General features: G+C 38.0%; 1 protein-coding gene across 1 annotated transcript; it reads right to left on the bottom strand.

Moving 5' to 3' along the window:
* Positions 1-576: 576 nt before the first annotated feature.
* LOC139701068 (E3 ubiquitin-protein ligase RAD18-like) lies at positions 577-16,110 on the bottom strand. Its single transcript, XM_071599643.1, has 10 exons — positions 16,075-16,110; positions 15,928-16,006; positions 15,375-15,846; positions 14,974-15,117; positions 14,764-14,902; positions 11,804-11,864; positions 11,426-11,517; positions 9,430-10,135; positions 3,332-3,417; positions 577-822 (listed from the first exon to the last, which is right to left on the bottom strand). The coding sequence occupies exons 1-10, from the start codon at positions 16,108-16,110 to the stop codon at positions 805-807; spliced, it is 1,833 nt and encodes a 610-aa protein (XP_071455744.1). The 3' UTR covers positions 577-804.
* Positions 16,111-16,914: the final 804 nt, after the last annotated feature.

The raw sequence follows: 16,914 nt of genomic DNA, 5'->3' as shown, positions 1-16,914 counted from the left end.
TCAATAGTGTATTTACCATGACAACATCACACAATCGGCAGCCCACTGGGGTCATAGAACTTTGCAGCTGCCTCACTTAAGGAAAAGATGCTGAGTGGATGATGACCTTTCATCTGGCTCTACCCTTTCACCTATCCGGCAATAGTGGCCCTACCAATAGCAAATATAATTTTTTCTGCCAGCACAGCTTTAAGGGGGAAGCCCTTCCACCACATCCAGGTTGTAGTCCAATTAAAGCCTATTAAAAAATCTGAGACAGTCACCTTAGATAATATCAAAAGGATGAAAACCATTCTTCTCAATTTCCTTCAAAATTTGACATGATTTCACACAACACCATAACTTAGAAAATGGTACTTGCATAATCACCAGATATCAAGGACAGTTGGTTACACATATTCGAGGAAAACGTGTTTGATCATCAATCAATACTGCAGTTCAAATGAAGTTAAAACATTTAATCAAAATATGTATATACATATCTATATATAAAATCTATACCTTTCATTTAAATAGAGTGATATTAAAATAATGATAAATTTCATTTAAAAAATTGATATTCAATGATAACTGGGACAAGAAACACTTGAATGATTACTGTTATAGCATGATGAATGCACAAAGTTTGATTATATGTATGTATTATCCTTGAGTGCCCATCTTGCCCATATTTCAAACTTGACTCTCTCCAATTACTAATGAGCAGATTCACAGGTGATACCGTCACATTTTTTATTGAAACGCTCAATGTTCGCTGCTTCCCTCATTCTTTTAAAAAACAATCCATTCTGAATAGATGATTTCTTATCTCTTTCGTCGACCCTGAACAGGAAAAAGATAAACATGCCAGAATTAATTATTTTTAATTAAGAAGTATTTAATATATTAATATCAATTAAGAAAAATAATTCATTACATAATCATTAATATTATAATTATGAGCATCTAACATTTAAAGCCAAGCCAATATTGGAACAGATATTTAATGATGGCTGAAATTAAATTTTTACAAGCATCTATGAGTCAATCGTATTTCTTTCATTCCTAAAATTACAATCTTCTCATATGATTCTGCTTTTACAAAAATACCGTTATTTTCAATGCAGAAGGCTTCTACAGTTTCCAATACTGGCATTAATTTAATCAGTGAATTATTTGCACATGAAACAGCATTTTATTATACATAGAATATGTATGATGAAATAAATCATTAACACATGATGCATGATATGTATGTATAGATACTGATATGTATGTACGTGTATAGATGATGCATGCACGATTAAAATACAAGGGTAATTTGAAAAGTTCTCGGAATGGAATAGGAACAAACGTCCTCAAACCTCAATCAAACTTTTTTATTTTTCAATTTAGTCTCCCTGTACACTAATACACTTGGTCCAGTGATGCTCCAATGTCTTCATCTCATCTCAAAAATTAGATTCCTTCAGCCCTGCAAAATACTCTTCAACTTCGGCTGCAAGTTCTTTGTTTGACGAGAATCTCTATCCACTAAGGAACATTTTGAGCTTGGGGAAGAGATGGAGCCAAATCAGGCAAACAAGGTGAGTGTGGCAATAATGCGTATCTTAGTTCATGTACTTTTGCCATGGCAATGACACACGTGTGTAGCCGTGCCTTGTCTTGATGAAAGATGACTTCCTTTCATTGCCAAAATTGGCCTTTTCTCATGTATCTTTTGCCATAGTTGTTCTAAGAGTTTAGTGTAGTATTGCCCAATAATTGTTTGACCAGAGGGAAGATAACCTATAAGCAGAATCCCTTTCACATCCCAGGAAACTGAAGCCATCACCTTCCAGTCGACCATACTGCCTTTGCTTTCTTTGGTGGCGGTGAATACAAATTTTTCCACTGCTTTGGCTGCTGTTTTGTTTCTGGGGCATAGATGTGGACCCAAGTTTCATTTCTCGTCAATAACTGGCATAGAAAATCTTGTTGGTTGCACTTAAAATGGGTCAAATATTGTTTGGAAATTTCCATTCTGATTTGTTTGAGAACCTGCGTTAAGAGTTGTGGCACCCATCTAGCATACAGATGCTTTTCTTACATGCAATTCCACTGATAAAATGTGATATGCCCATTGAGATGACATCCTTTAGCTTCAGTGATTTCTCACACTTTCAGTCAGTGATCCGCAATGACCATTTTATGCACTTTTGCAATAACTTCTGGGGTAGTGGCACATTTTGGTCGGCCACAACGCGGATCATCATCTAAGATGTCGCAACCAAACACTCTTTTGTCCACTTGGCAACAACTGAATATGAAGGAGCAGAGTCCCCCAGAGTGATTTGAAAGTTGGCATGAATATCCTTTGCTTTCATATCTTTCTTTACGCAGTATTTAATCACCGCTCGAATCTCATTTTTCTCGATCTTCACAAATCACTACACCCGAACAATAACAGAGAGGTGCCTGCAACTCATATCTCTTCCCAGAGCACCGACGCATTACATGCTTACACATAAAAGATTACCTATCACTAAATAGGAAACTCATTGTGCTAGGGTTGACATCTTGGGATGATTCCAAGAACCTTTCAAACACGTTAAATGTTTGTATAATAATTGTAATTGTATGTGTATAATAATTGTAAAATATACCAATTTAATCACAACATTAATGCATAACTATTTATTATAAAGAATAAAGTTCTTTACGATTTATAGATTTATTAGTAATTTATCTTCTTAATTTATTATAGAAATAAATAAATCATACCACATATATTATTTTCATTATATAAATATTAGGCAGATTTCCTCTGCATTTTTATTAAATATTTAATCAAGTTTTTTGGAATATGTATGAAATTTCACAATGAATTTGACCTGTAGAAAGGTGGGCACACAATAAGATGCAATCAGAGCCAATCATCCAAATAAACCGAGTTAAATGAGCCCTGATTCGTACATCTGAAATTATCTGCAAAAGAAACTTCTCACCATGACCTTTCCTTCTACCTCTAATTTTACAGACCTAACAAGAATCCTATTGACACTCAAAACGTAATTCCTATTTCAATTAGCTTTAAATTAGTAGCTGTCTCAATGACTTCATATGCAAACAGGAATTCCTTCTCAATCACCGCTTTACTTTAAGGATTAGCTTGCCATTATCTCATATTTTCAAGTCTAAACAGCATGAGTAAACCACAAATGAACTGAGCGACGATACAATGATTCAAAACACAACATACATGGCACCATTATCCATTAAACACTGGCATTATCTAGTACAGCCTCATGAAAATGGACTCGAGTAACACAGATAAGTGACACAAAAGAGAAAGGCTTCATTCTCGGCTTACCCTTTTCCTTCCATTAGTAGACTGTTTCTTAACATCTTGGAGATGGTGTTGCAGCTGCAAATCAATTTCCTTTGCCGACTTCCTCCCTAAACAGGAGTGAATGGAAGCCAAAATCAATAAATATCTAAGAATGAGGTGTATTTATTATTAATTCCAAAGAAACTGCGGGAGATGCCGCAACAGTAACTTTTAACGGAGTCATCCGCTAATGTGCATTTCAATGCAACAATTTCAGAGTGTAAAAATCATTCGCCTTGACTGGGATTCGAACCCAGATCCCTCAATATCCGGTCGACCGGATATTGAGGGATCTGGGTTCGAATCCCAGTCAAGGCGAATGATTTTTACTCTGAAATTGTTGCATTGTATTTATTACTATTTAACATCTGTTCAACCCCAGGGAAAGGGGGGAGAAAAATTTACTTGAGACATGACTGAGAAGGGAGTCTGTGGGTGAAGGAAGATGGTAAAAAATGTTGGCCACTCCCACATTTCCATCACATTTGCATTATGTCTTGTCTCTTTGTCCTGTGCTTGTCCATCATTTTACCCTTAGAAAACAACCCACAACAACCCTTGACATTTGTCCTTAGCTATCACTTAAGCAGGGCATTTAGGAGTCATCAATTTGATCCAAGAGCATTTTTTCCATACATCTGCAAATGGTAGATCATCAAAATGAATTTGAGGCGTCAATAATTTTTGCACATTCAGATTTGAAAGATAGAAAATAACAATCTGAAATACTAATCCTAACCATTGGCGGAAACCCATTGATTGCTCTCTTTCTATTTCACTTTTTCCACTCTTCTCCATATCAACATCGCAAAAGTCTCCAATCTACCCTTATCATCTCACCTAAATGACTAGCTTAAGAGTCATATAAAAATACACTCCATACTTAAGTATTTTCCAGCAGTTTCTTTAGATCTTCACTTTAATTGTCTCCAACCGATTCTCACCTCTTTATGAAAGTTTCTTCACCTAATGAAATTCTTCTTTTGATGACCTTACAGCTTTGCCCACCCTTCTAACAGACTTTCTAAATAAGTGAACTAAACTAAATTTTCTAACTTATGTCCCCAGTTTTAATGTTTACCTTAACCTTCCTATTTCTTGAGCATCTCATGCCTACATTTTCTTATGATCAATTTTCAGCCATTGCCTATCACACTGATCCTGCAATGCAAAATTAATGATTTTAAACCTTTAGCTGACTTAATCCTTGATTCTCCACTCCACAAATCTATTTGATTTGATGAGTACCCCTAAACACTTCACTCTCAAATTAATTCCATTCCTGTCTCCAGCTACTTTCATGACTTCCTCACCATTTCCTCCACATATAAATTGAAAAGAATTACACACCTTGTATTATGCAAACTAAAAAATACTCAATCAAGTAATTTGTATTTCAATGAAAACCCAACTTCCAAAATCACCGAGGAGTCATGATTGCGAAAAACCAAAAAGCTGCATGTCTGATAAATGATTTTTTTGAGCATAATTACATTATTTCCTCAGAAGGATTATCTGTTATAACTTCAACACATTTAGTAATAACACAGGTAACATGCCAAACTGAGTACATCACTACTGCAAAATGACATGGATATGATCTAGAATTTAGATTTTAAAAATCTCTTATGGAAACATTAAAGAGGCTACATATAAATCTGGTTTCTTTCATACCAAGTGATAGAGTTCATTTCATACTCAGCTATGGAGTTTTGAGCATTCAAAGTTATTTCCAGCCTGACAAATATCACCATTTCCAACAAGGATGAGTTATTACAATATTAGCCCTCCTCGGACTACAACCTTGACGTGGTGGAAGGGCTTGTGCGTTCCGATGACCACAAGAGCTGTGCTGGCGGGAGTAATAATTATTGCTCCTGGTAGGGTCACCCATGCCAGATAGGTCGAAGGTTAGGAGCCAGACGAAAGGTAGTCCACACAGCGTCTGTTCCTCAGTGAGGCGGCTGCAATGTTGTCTGACCCCAGTGGGGCGGCCAATAAGTGATGGTGTCACGTTAAAAACACTATTGAGGAAGGCAATGGGAAACCACCTCAATTATCATTCCCAAGATTAACATGATGGACAATATAGAGATTTTGAGTCCTGGCAACTACGGAGCTCGGCCCAATCGGCCGTGTGTCGTGCCTGGCAGCGGGGGAGGCAAGGCTTCCGCGGTGGTCATTCCACGAAACCCTTGCAAGGGAAAACCGGCAGCAGCAGGACAGAAGACGCAGGAGAAGAAGACCAAATTAGTTAAAATAGGAACGTGGAATGTTAGGACAATGATGAGGACAGGTAAACTGGAGAATATCAAGCGAGAGATGGAAAGGGGAAATATCGATATTTTAGGTCTGTGCGAGGTGAGATGGAAAGATAGCGGGGTTTACTGGAGTGATAACTATAGAATAATATACAGCGGCAGGGACGAGAGCCAAGGAGGGGTTGCCATAGTATTAAATGAAGAGGTAGGAAGAAGCGTAGTCAACATAGAGCAGGTAACAGACAGAATACTACTAGTAGAGATAAAAGCAGAACCGACGAACTTGGTTGTTATTCAGGTATACATGCCACCGAGCAACCATAAGGAAGAAGAGGTTGATAGGATATACGATCAGTTAGAGGACATAATCACATGTGTTCCTGCAGGGAAACATTTGATAGTGATGGGGGATTGGAATGCGACGGTAGGCGAAGGAAGAGATGGTGACGAGGTCGGAGACTACGGTTTAGGCAAGAGGAATGACCGCGGGGAGAAAGCAGTTGAGTTCTGCAGGAGACAGGGGTTAGTCATCACCAACACTTGGTTTAGACACCACAAAAGACGCAGGTATACATGGAAAATGCCAGGTGACTCAGAAAGGTATCAGCTAGATTATATCCTGGTTAGACACAGGTTTAGGAACAGTGTGATAAATTCGCACAGCTTCCCGGGAGCGGATGCGGACTCTGACCACAATTTAGTTGTTATGAAATGTAGCGTACGTTTCAAAAAGATAAGGCAGGGGCGGCGAGTCAGAAAATGGAATGTAGAAGCATTAAATGGGTTAAAAGGAAGGAATACAAACAGGCGGTAGAGAAAATCATGGAGGATGGTAAAGGGCTTATAACTATCGAAGAAAAATGGGAAAGTATCAAGAAAGGGTTGTCTAAAGCTGCAAAAGACACTATTGGAACCGTTAATGCTAAAAGGACTAGGAAACTATGGATCACGGATGAGATGATTACAAAGATGGATGAGTGGAGGAAATGGAAGAATGTAAATACAGAATTAGGCAAAATGAAGTACAAAGAATTAAACAATTAATTGAGGCGGGCAACAAATAAAGCAAAAGAAGCATGGTGGAAGACGCAGTGCCAGGATATGGAAAGTCTGCAGAGGAAGGGTGAAATTGGTGCGCTGTACAGCAAAGTTAAATCGTTATCGGGAAGTAAGAAAGGAAGAGCTATGCCAACAGTTAGAGATAAGGCGGGTAAGGTAATAGTTGACGCAGGAAAGATCCAAGATAGATGGAAGGAGTATATAGAAGAACTGTATAGTAAAGAGCTTAGACCAACAAAGTTAGACATAGAAAAGGAACATGACGTAGAGGAAGATAGCTTAGGTCCAGGCATACTCGACGATGAGATAGAAAGGGCACTAAGGGAGATAAAACTAAATAAGGCCGTGGGGGTGGATAAAATTCCAGAGGAACTTCTGAAAGGCTTAGGAAAATGTGGGAGGAAGAGGCTATATGGGCTGATTCGTAGTATTTACGAGGAAGGAATATGGCCGGAAGACTTTGTGAGATCAGTTTTAGTTCCTATTCCGAAAAAGGTAAAGGCTACATCATGTGAGGACTACAGGACGATAATTTTGATATCCCACGCAGCTAAAGTTGTTCTCAGGATCATAAACAAAAAGATAGAGAGTAGGGCAAATGATTACTTAGGGGATGATCAGTTTGGGTTTAGGAAGGGGAGAGGTACGCGTGATGCCATTGCAGTAATGAGATTATTAATCGAGAGGAATATAGAACACAACCAGGAGGTATTTGCCTGTTTCGTAGATTTCGAAAAAGCGTTTGATAGAGTGAATTGGGAAAAACTAATAAGTATATTGCAGAAAATAGGAATAGATTGGAGGGAAAGGAGGCTAATCCGCAACCTGTACATGTCTCAGACTGCTCAGGTACGAGTGGGGAACGGGGAGTCCGGTTGGGCAGTGTTAGGAAGAGATGTAAGGCAAGGTTGCCCATTATCACCGTTGCTGTTCAACCTGTATGCAGAGGAAATGATTAAAGAGGCATGGGAAGAACTGGAGGGAGGAATGAAGGTGGGCGGGGAATTCGTAAAATCAGTTAGGTTTGGTGATGACCAAGCTTTAGTTTGTCAGTCAGCCAAGGGGTTGCAAGCATTGCTTAGTGAATTGGAAATTCAGTGCGACAGGTATGGGATGAGAATCAATATTAATAAAACAAAGGTTATGCGATTTTCTAGAAAGAAAAAGGCTAAGCTTAACATTAAAATAGGAGGGCAAAAACTAGAGCAGGTAGAACAGTTTACGTATCTCGGTAGTGTTTTGGACCAACACGGTCAAAGTAGTAAGGACGTAAGGAGAAGAATTGCGCCAGGCAAAGAGGCTTTCACAAGTAGGAGGGAGTTGATAACGGGGACGTTGAGTAAGGATGTTAAGAAAAGACTCGTAAAAACTTTGATATGGAGCGTAGCTATGTACGGCGCGGAAACGTGGTCATTGAAGCAGGAGGCTAGACGTAGACTGGAGGCTTTTGAAATGTGGGTGTGGAGAATAATGGAGAAGGTGAAATGGACAGAGAAGAAAACAAACGAGGAAGTACTTGGTATGGTGGGCGAAGAGAGGGGTTTGTTGGGAGAAATCCTATGGAGGCAGAAAAAGTGGATGAGGGGGGTGTTGACCAGCAGTGGGATGTTGAAGACTGTAATGGAGGGGAGAATGTTGGGCAAACGAGGAAAGGGAAGGGACAGGATAGGGATGTTGGACAGGATGAAGGGAGGAAGAAAGTACTCAGAGCTGAAGTAGAACCTGATGTAGAGTAGGATGTTGTGTTTTGCTAGGGGCCACAAATTATTTAATTAGTAATTAAGTCCATCCAAAAACCTACCTTAACTGGTAGATTACCTAATAATAAATAATAATAACATGCATTAGGCAGTGCAATACTCAAAATCTTCATAAAATATCAATAGTCTATATCCCTGCGGACAATTTTCAGATGAATTCTTCAAATATTCTTTCCTTAACATTAAGCCCACCACATAATTATAAATTAATCAATAACCTAATTACAAAATGAAATGGACTCCTGATGTGCCAGCTTGCGGCATATTTCCCTTAGTGGTAGGGCAAAGGCAATGGTATACTGGGCTGGGGCAAAGGCTATTGGCTAATGGATATCTAGGAAGGCCTTTCTAAAGATATAATAGATTAATCAGAAACGAGAAAGTGATACTTGAGTCGAGGCTAGGCTTTGGTTTCACTTGTGGCATTCTGGTAAAAATGCGCCATTAGTGATCAGTAGAATACCATAACTGCAGGGAATGATGCACATGGCATGAGTACTCAAGAGGCTAGTAGTCCTACAAACACAGTTTCAATGTAATTCAAAGATTTTTTAATGTTCTGTGACCTGAATTGCCTCAATTTCGTTGACTTACTGCAAATATAACCCTAATTAGGGTTGATGATGAGAAAAACATAAAAGTTTTATAATATTCGATCTAATAACATACTGTCTGACTGGTTTCAACATATTTAAGACATTTTCAGAGTTCAGAGGAAGACTTGAAGATTTGAGATAAGTCATTCAAGTTTCGCAGAGAGTATTTAATTTTTCTTTTCATTTATCAATAGCCATAATTTTACTCAGTAAATCTACATCTAAATATTTTTCTTTCATAAACAAAGTGATTACTAAGACTGGAAAAACCAAGGAACATGGAAGGATTTTCATGGAAATTGTAAATCCAAACAGCTTTATTGGATCATGGACCATTAGCTGACATTGCATTTGCAATGAAATTTCTAAATAGCTGAATACATAAGGAAACTTTATGGCTTCACCTTCAAAAACACCATCTTCTACCACAGGATGATTGGTCAGCAATGAAGATCTCATTGCAATCCTCCGGCGCTTGTTGCGAAGAACTGGGGGTGAGGGAACACCTGGACTCGACAGTATGTGGACGAACTCATTGGGTGATGGAGTCCTCTCGTGGTCACTGGGTTGATATCTGGCCCCAAGGTTGGGGGAAAACTGACAGACAATAGGAGAAGAGCGGCAGGGTGTTGATGGAGGGCCAGGGGAGCCAACTGCTCCATGATTCGATCTGGGAAGAAAATCTTCCTCCTCTGATTTGGGAGGCGTCGATGGGAAGCTGTCCAGGGAGGAGTGCCCGGAAGCCCTTCTTGAGGGCCCAGGCAAAGAGGGCCCAAAGCGATGCCCCATGGCTGGTTCTGGACTGACGGGAGATTGAACCCGCTTCCCTGATGGTCCGGGCTTGACCGGGGAAGCAAGAGGTCTTCGCAGTTGATGTGATGGCCTCCTCCCAGACAATCTTAAGGGGCTGTAAGCGGAGGTCTCAAAGAGGTCAAGAGATGATCGAATATTCTTCCCACCTCCCACATTGTCCTCATCTTGAGGTAAGATGCATATTTCTGGCGATGAACACCTCTCATCAGAAGAGTCAAGAGCACCATGATGCACGATCACTTCACTTGTTCCTTGGCCTCCCACCTTGGAAGGTTTTGGAGTAGAACTGGATGGGTTCTAAAAACATTTATGAAAAAGAAAGTTACAAGAATCTCTTAATTGAGGCTCTGTGGTACAAGGATGCTTTGATGATAGCCCACTATGTCTTCCTTTCAGGGAATACAAAATGTCTAAAAAGATCATTAATTGTTCAACTGGCAACAAGGGAACAGTGCAATTTGTAATGGAACAAAATCCATCAGTGTGGACCTATCTCCATGGAGAGTCTTAGTCTGGTGACCGATCCTCACAGTTTGTAAAATAAAACTATTTGCTACCCTATAATGCAGATACAAAACTATTATACCATGTGTTTTGTTGAGGCATAAGTTCTTGTTATTAGGAAAACATTTTTGAGCATACATCAAATGCTGGGATCCCTCTTAGAAAGCTTTCATTTATGAACTAAACAGTAACGGAAAGAATAACTGCTTGGCCCATGAAAAATTCCCACACAATTATACAAAGTGACACACAAATACTCACCATTCCTAAATGGGATCCCATGCCCTCCTCCATCTATGAATTAGACTTATAAGAAATATGGGCCCATAAGTACTTATTAGCATACAAGGAACTGACAGGAACATAATTCACATTAATAATATGTATGTTGAACCAGTCATTCTTTCCATAAGGCTAGATATTATATGAATACATAGATGATCAAGCTCCAAGCACATTAATCTCCCTTGATTTACAACAATCCCTTATGATTATTGAACCTATTAATTCTATCAGCTTACTAAATACTTGTACAAACATTGTGCATAGTGATTATAACGGGAGATATTGATGGGATGTTAAAAATTAAACGGCTTCTTTCTTATTCATATTGTGAACATGGGAACAAAATACATTTCATCATAGAGCTAATATCACTTCTTATCCATATGATGCATACATTCTATTGTTTTCAGTTCCCGATCACCACCCTCCCACACTAATAGATTCTCACTTGATAATTAAGAATGCCATTCATTCATATACATATATGCAAAAGCATAACAATTATTTTCAGTAGTATGTCAGCTTTATTTGCCATGATAAAAGTGTAATGCATAATAAAAGTCTATAATACAAAAACATATTTGCGATCCATACAATTAAAATTCTCATTTAGATCCTTCTGTGCATATTATGCACAGAAGGATCTTAACATTTTAATGCTCGACGCAAACTTTATAATATTAATAATCAGGAGAGGCAACAAAATAAAAAGGTTCTTCAATAAAATATTGAACAATACTCATAAGTGAAGACATAATTAACTTAATAAGGTATATGTTAATATGTTCTATAACTCACATCCTCACTTAATGACCTTGTTGCATCTTTCTCTTCCTTCTTTTTCTTTATCTGTTCAACCAAAGCAGCAAAACTATTTTTATTCTCATTCACTGAAATAATAAGAAAATTAGTAATTAGCTTTAGTGCAATGCTAAGGCCACGATTCCTATACGTAGTGGGTAACTTTTTTTTACAATAATTCTGGGACACCAAGCATGCATCAAAGTACCAACTCTCTTAATTACAAAAATTGAAATCATAAGCATAAAAAATGAACCATAATATCTCTATCCAACATGTATCAACTTTGTGTCAGGCATGGCAGAAAAAATTGCTTCAAAATAAATTGATAAACATAGTTTTAACTCTTGGTTTGGCATTAACATCTGTACTTACAGTATTTTTTCTGTGCCACTTCAATTAATTTACTATCCGTCTTCTTATCAACTGACAGCCACTGAAATAAGAGACAACATTTGAAAATACATCAGTGCCTTGGCATTGGAACAAGAAAGTGACCAATGAATTCTAATATGTACCCACTGTATCATTTCAAAAGCTTTAGCTAGCAGATTCATAACAGAGGGGAGGATAGAAAAAAATATGTACTCGATTTATTGGATTTTATATTATATATACTGGAGCCACAACATTACTTCCTCTCAAAATTGTATAAATAGACTAAAAATCATCTTCCCGATGGAACAAGTGGATTAAATATTTAACTATATAACAGCCCAAATGATCACGAGGTTCATGGAATTTGGTGACAGAAATTCACCCTCAACTTCCCTATGCGTCATTAAAAACTAACATAATTTGAAACATTCCAAATGTATCATAACCTATTTTATTTTGTTTTTCATCCCTTACCTCCAATGATGTAGTGTGGGTTTCTCGGAACCCCACACTATTGGTTAACTCTCCCCAAGCATACCAGACAATGTATTGTGATGTAGTGCGGGTTTCTCGGAAACCAAGGCAAGACTATGTCTGCTACCCAATTCCCTTGTTGCTACAATGTAGCTACTATGTAGCTACTTTGAAGTCCCTCTCCCCGAAGGCGCGATGCTATATAAAGCGAGATGCTCCTGGAGCAGGAACCCATTCCTCACCTGCTACCCTGTCTCTGAGTCCGTCGGTCGAGCCTACGACCACACCAGAGACGCCCAGCCCTTCCCTGCACTTATCCTGACGACCCGACCCCCATTCCTTACCCCTTCCTCACTTGATACCCTGCCTCTGAGTCCGTTGATCGAGCCTATGACCACACCAGAGATGCTCAGCCTTGCCCCGCTCACTCATCCCTACTCCCTGAGCCCCATTGCTTGTTAAGGGTTAAATAAAAGACTCATTAACCGAATACTACTCACTCACTCTGTGCTACGTTCCCACCAATGATATCGCGGCCACCAACCACGCGAAATTATTCCGGTGTCAGGTGTGGAGTGAGGAATCGGGAAGGGAATGGAATCCCGATGAATATGATGGTGTCATTTTCATAAGGGAGTTAGAAAAGTGATGGTAAATACTTGGGGTTCAATTTTAAGCACTTTCCCTCTTTCTTGGTAAAATGTCCTTAAGTTATGGATTGATAGCAACACAACAGCAATAGAATTAAAACCTTTATTAGCAAAAAAATCATAATTTCTTTTATGAACATTAAAATCACAGATTTGAATCTTTTTGTCCATTTTGTACATGCAAATCTTCAATTGAATGTCACCCTTCCTGGGCATGGCCCCAAAATTCCAATGTAGAACCAGAATTTCTTCAACCAAAAATCTTTTTTCCACCATCCTTTTCAATTTGTGCGGGACTGGATAATATATCAATTGACATTCTAAAACTGGGTGATACTGTAATAGCTTTGTACCTGATTCACCTATTCAAAGTAACTTTAAATAATGATGCCTTACCTAATGATTGGAAAAAAGCAAACATTAACCCTAATTTTCAAGAAAGGGGATAAAACAATAGCCAAGAATTATACACCGGTAAGCATAACATCAGTTGTTTGCAAATTAATGGGAAAAAGGAATCGCTGAGGACTTTCGGGAATGGTGGACAAGAGATACATGGCTATTCGAACACCAACATGGGTTTAGAATGGGACATTCGTGTGAAACATAGCTTTAGGGATTAAGCCAATATATTGGCAGTGCAATAGATAAAGGAAATAAGGATGTTGATTCAGTAATCGTTGATTTTTTGGCAGCTTTCGACCGAATGCCTCATGATAAATTATTGTTAGAGTTGGAGTCATTACCATTGGACTCGAGGGTAAAGCAATGGATAAAAAATTTTCTTACCGGCAGTATTCAATGAGTAAAATAGGGGATACATTTTCAAAAGAGGCAAACATTATAGCAGGAGTTCCACAAGGCAGTATTCTAGGGCCATTACTCTTCCCAATTTACGTAATCTACCCAACAATTTACTTTCCTGAATAAGACTCTTTGCTGATTGCATTATATACAGATGGGTAGAGCATGTAAATAATGGCATAATACTACAAAATGACATTGATCGCCTTGATGACTGGGTTACAAATAATAATATGGGCATTAATGTCAGTAAGAGTAAGCATGTAAATTTTTCAAATAAAAAAATGCACAAAAGGGATATTTATACCCTCTTTAATGAAAGAGCCCCATGTAGCAGTCATTGCAAATATTTAGGCATTTACTTAACAAGGGATGTTGGCTGAGGAGTCCAAGTAGATAATGTGACATGGAAGGCATTCAAAGTACTTCATTGGGTAACGAGAAATTTGAAAGGAAGTTGCATAGACACAAAAGAAAAATCATATAAGGTTAGCCCTATCCTAGAATACTCGTCCATAGTATGGGATCCATATGAGGAGGGACATATTAAAAAGAAAGAAAAAGTTCAAAGAAAGACAGCAAGATATGCGCTCGGAAGGTACAAAAGAACAGATAGTGTCACGGAAATGTTGGATACACTGAAATGGGAGAGTTTGAAAAATAGCAGAAAGAAATTTTTTAAATAAAGATTTAGATATTTAGATATCTAAATCTAAAATAAATTCTAAAAATCAAAATATTGAAATCCAACCCTAATTCAGATAGAACAATTTTATATTTCGTTTTCCACATCACTTTCATGAATAGAAAGAAAAGTTGGCAGGATTAATACACTATATGAGGCGTTATGAAGCCTTGAAATGAATACTAAATGTTGACCGTTGTTTTCTTTCATTGATCAATGCCTTATATATGGTTGAAGAAGGAATTTTTCTTCCTAACTCCTCACCGGGTGGCATTTTCAATATATTTTGGAAGGGCCATCAATTGCTGATGGTGAAAAAGAAAATATTTGATATGAAGACTTACTGTATTTGTTGGTGCAAATGAGTTCCCACTTGGTGCTATCCTCTTCTCTAGTTTCTCTTCATTGGTTACTTGTTCCACAATTTCAGGAACAGGACGAGGATTCAACGAATCACACTCAGAATTATAGAGCACTATATACCTAAATCAAAAGGAATACTAAAATGACCATAACATCACAAATTTAGAGCACAAATGCCACGTAAACTATACCTTTGATGGCGGTTAACTAGAGCTTTCTTATCTCCAAGGGTGCTGAGGCCCAGGTCTTTCAGTTTCTTTTTTAAATCTTTTTCCTGTAGAAGTGGGTAGACTAGTTTCGGCAAAGGCTTTCGACGGTCAACCTCTGTTGATACGCTTGAACATAATGCATAAAAATACCGTTGGCAACATGATCAAAACAAAACATCCGTTCGGAAACACTATAGGGTTTAGAGTAAAAACTTGATATTTTTATTTTGAATGTACCCACGAAAGTAACGTACTATAAATTAATACTTATCCTAGTTAATTTTCATCCAAAAAATCAACTCAATAACTGGACTTGCTCAGAATCTTCACTACTAATGAAGATCAATATCACAACTCAATATGCCCCCTCAACCAACACTCACCTTTCCTGAGGTATTTCTTTCGACTTGGCCAAACATTTATCAAGGTGAACGTTAATGTTCCTTTCAGGAATATCAACATTACAGACAGGGCATGGAACTAGTTTAACTTGCTCCACAATTGCAGGGGGAGGTTTTTTCGGCTTTCTCCGAGGTGTAAACATATCCGGAACAGAAATTTTAATCTTAGTAGCTTTCTCATCGGGAACTTCATCCATCATGTCTATAACTTCCTTACTTGCTAGCGGAGTAACAGGATCCCTCGCCACCATATTCTTTCCTATGAGAACACTGCTGTCGGATATTTGAACTCTATCATATGCAAAGTCTTCAATTTTTTCACACACTTTTTCATACAGGCCTACAAACTGATCAACTAATCTGTTATTACGGAGTTGAGGTTCAGTTGCTTCTTTAAAGCATGTTGGACACTGCGGTTTGTACTGCATTGACTTACGAATACAGTAAGAACAATCTGAAAATTTAATAATTAACGTTAGAAAATAATGTTACGTTATTAACGTGATAAGAATAATGGCAAACAGAGTTCACGTACAATTGTGAGAGCATGATGTAATCAGCGTATTCTTCATGTAGTCATAGCAAATCCCACACCTCAGTAAGCTGTCTAACTCCTACGTTGCGAGAAAATATAATTATTATCACATATATTGAAGGCAAAATAAGCGATAATACGCCATACCTTTAACTCCGGAATAAGCTTGAAAGACTTAGACATTATACTAGCGGAGATTGCAGAAACCTAGAACAGAATGAAAGTAACTAATGCAACCATCTGTCATACGTTACAACAATCAGGAGGCTTGTATTCCTGTTTTCAGTAAATATTACTCCACACAACATAATAACTTTCAACAAAATACCTTGGTGAATAGGCGGGAAATAATTTCGTTATTCAACTGTTTTGTATGCGGACTTTTTAAGTGGATAAAACCTGTGGGCACAAAAATATAAAGCTTGACTATGGTCCTGAGTATAGAGGTCGGATAGCTCTTGGTAAAACTTCCTCATTAAAATCCGGATGGCGACCAAAATTTTCAGCTCCTCGTACTTCCTTATGGTCTCATAACTGTGATACAGTAAGACAAGTTCGACAGAAGTGTTGGTACCTACCAGCACGTTTGTGGTTTAGAGTAAAGCATTGCCAACCATTAATGTGAATGTACAGTAAATAAATAAGAGGCAACGATATTGCTGGAAGATGTCAATGCGAAATTGGACAAAATAGTTCAACTGTCTGGGTAAAAGAAATATAATAGGCTCTGGAGCAATGGAGCTAAGTAGAAAACCAGTAAGTAAATGGTAGGAGAAGGGTCATACAGAAGAAAGGAACAAAAAGGTGAAGTGGTGTTATATTGAACAGATGTGCTTTTACAAGATTGTCTCTGAAGGATCAAACTTGTAAAAGCACATTTATTTAATGTAACCATGGATGAGAGCACATAATACGTTATGTGCTCTTATCCATGGTGATCAGTAGGTGACTACTTTCAGGTTCTTTTAGTTTGTATGAGTACATGCC

Source organism: Hetaerina americana, unplaced genomic scaffold, assembly GCF_022747635.1.
Source record: "Hetaerina americana unplaced genomic scaffold, ioHetAmer1.1.p SCAF_11, whole genome shotgun sequence".
Taxonomy (NCBI): domain Eukaryota; kingdom Metazoa; phylum Arthropoda; class Insecta; order Odonata; family Calopterygidae; genus Hetaerina; species Hetaerina americana.
The sequence above is the reverse complement of the archived record's forward strand: the minus strand, read 5'-3'. Positions and strand labels throughout refer to the sequence as shown.

Bases quoted from the DNA above. Each gene is read 5' to 3' on its own strand.
- LOC139701068 (XM_071599643.1), bottom strand. From the start codon at position 16,110: ATGTCTAAGTCTTTCAAGCTTATTCCGGAGTTAAAG. The intron at 16,007-16,074 runs GTATGGCGTATT...CTCGCAACGTAG, and splicing joins AGCTTATTCCGGAGTTAAAG to GAGTTAGACAGCTTACTGAG. The intron at 11,865-14,763 runs GTAAGTCTTCAT...CTCTTATTTCAG, and splicing joins CATTTGCACCAACAAATACA to TGGCTGTCAGTTGATAAGAA.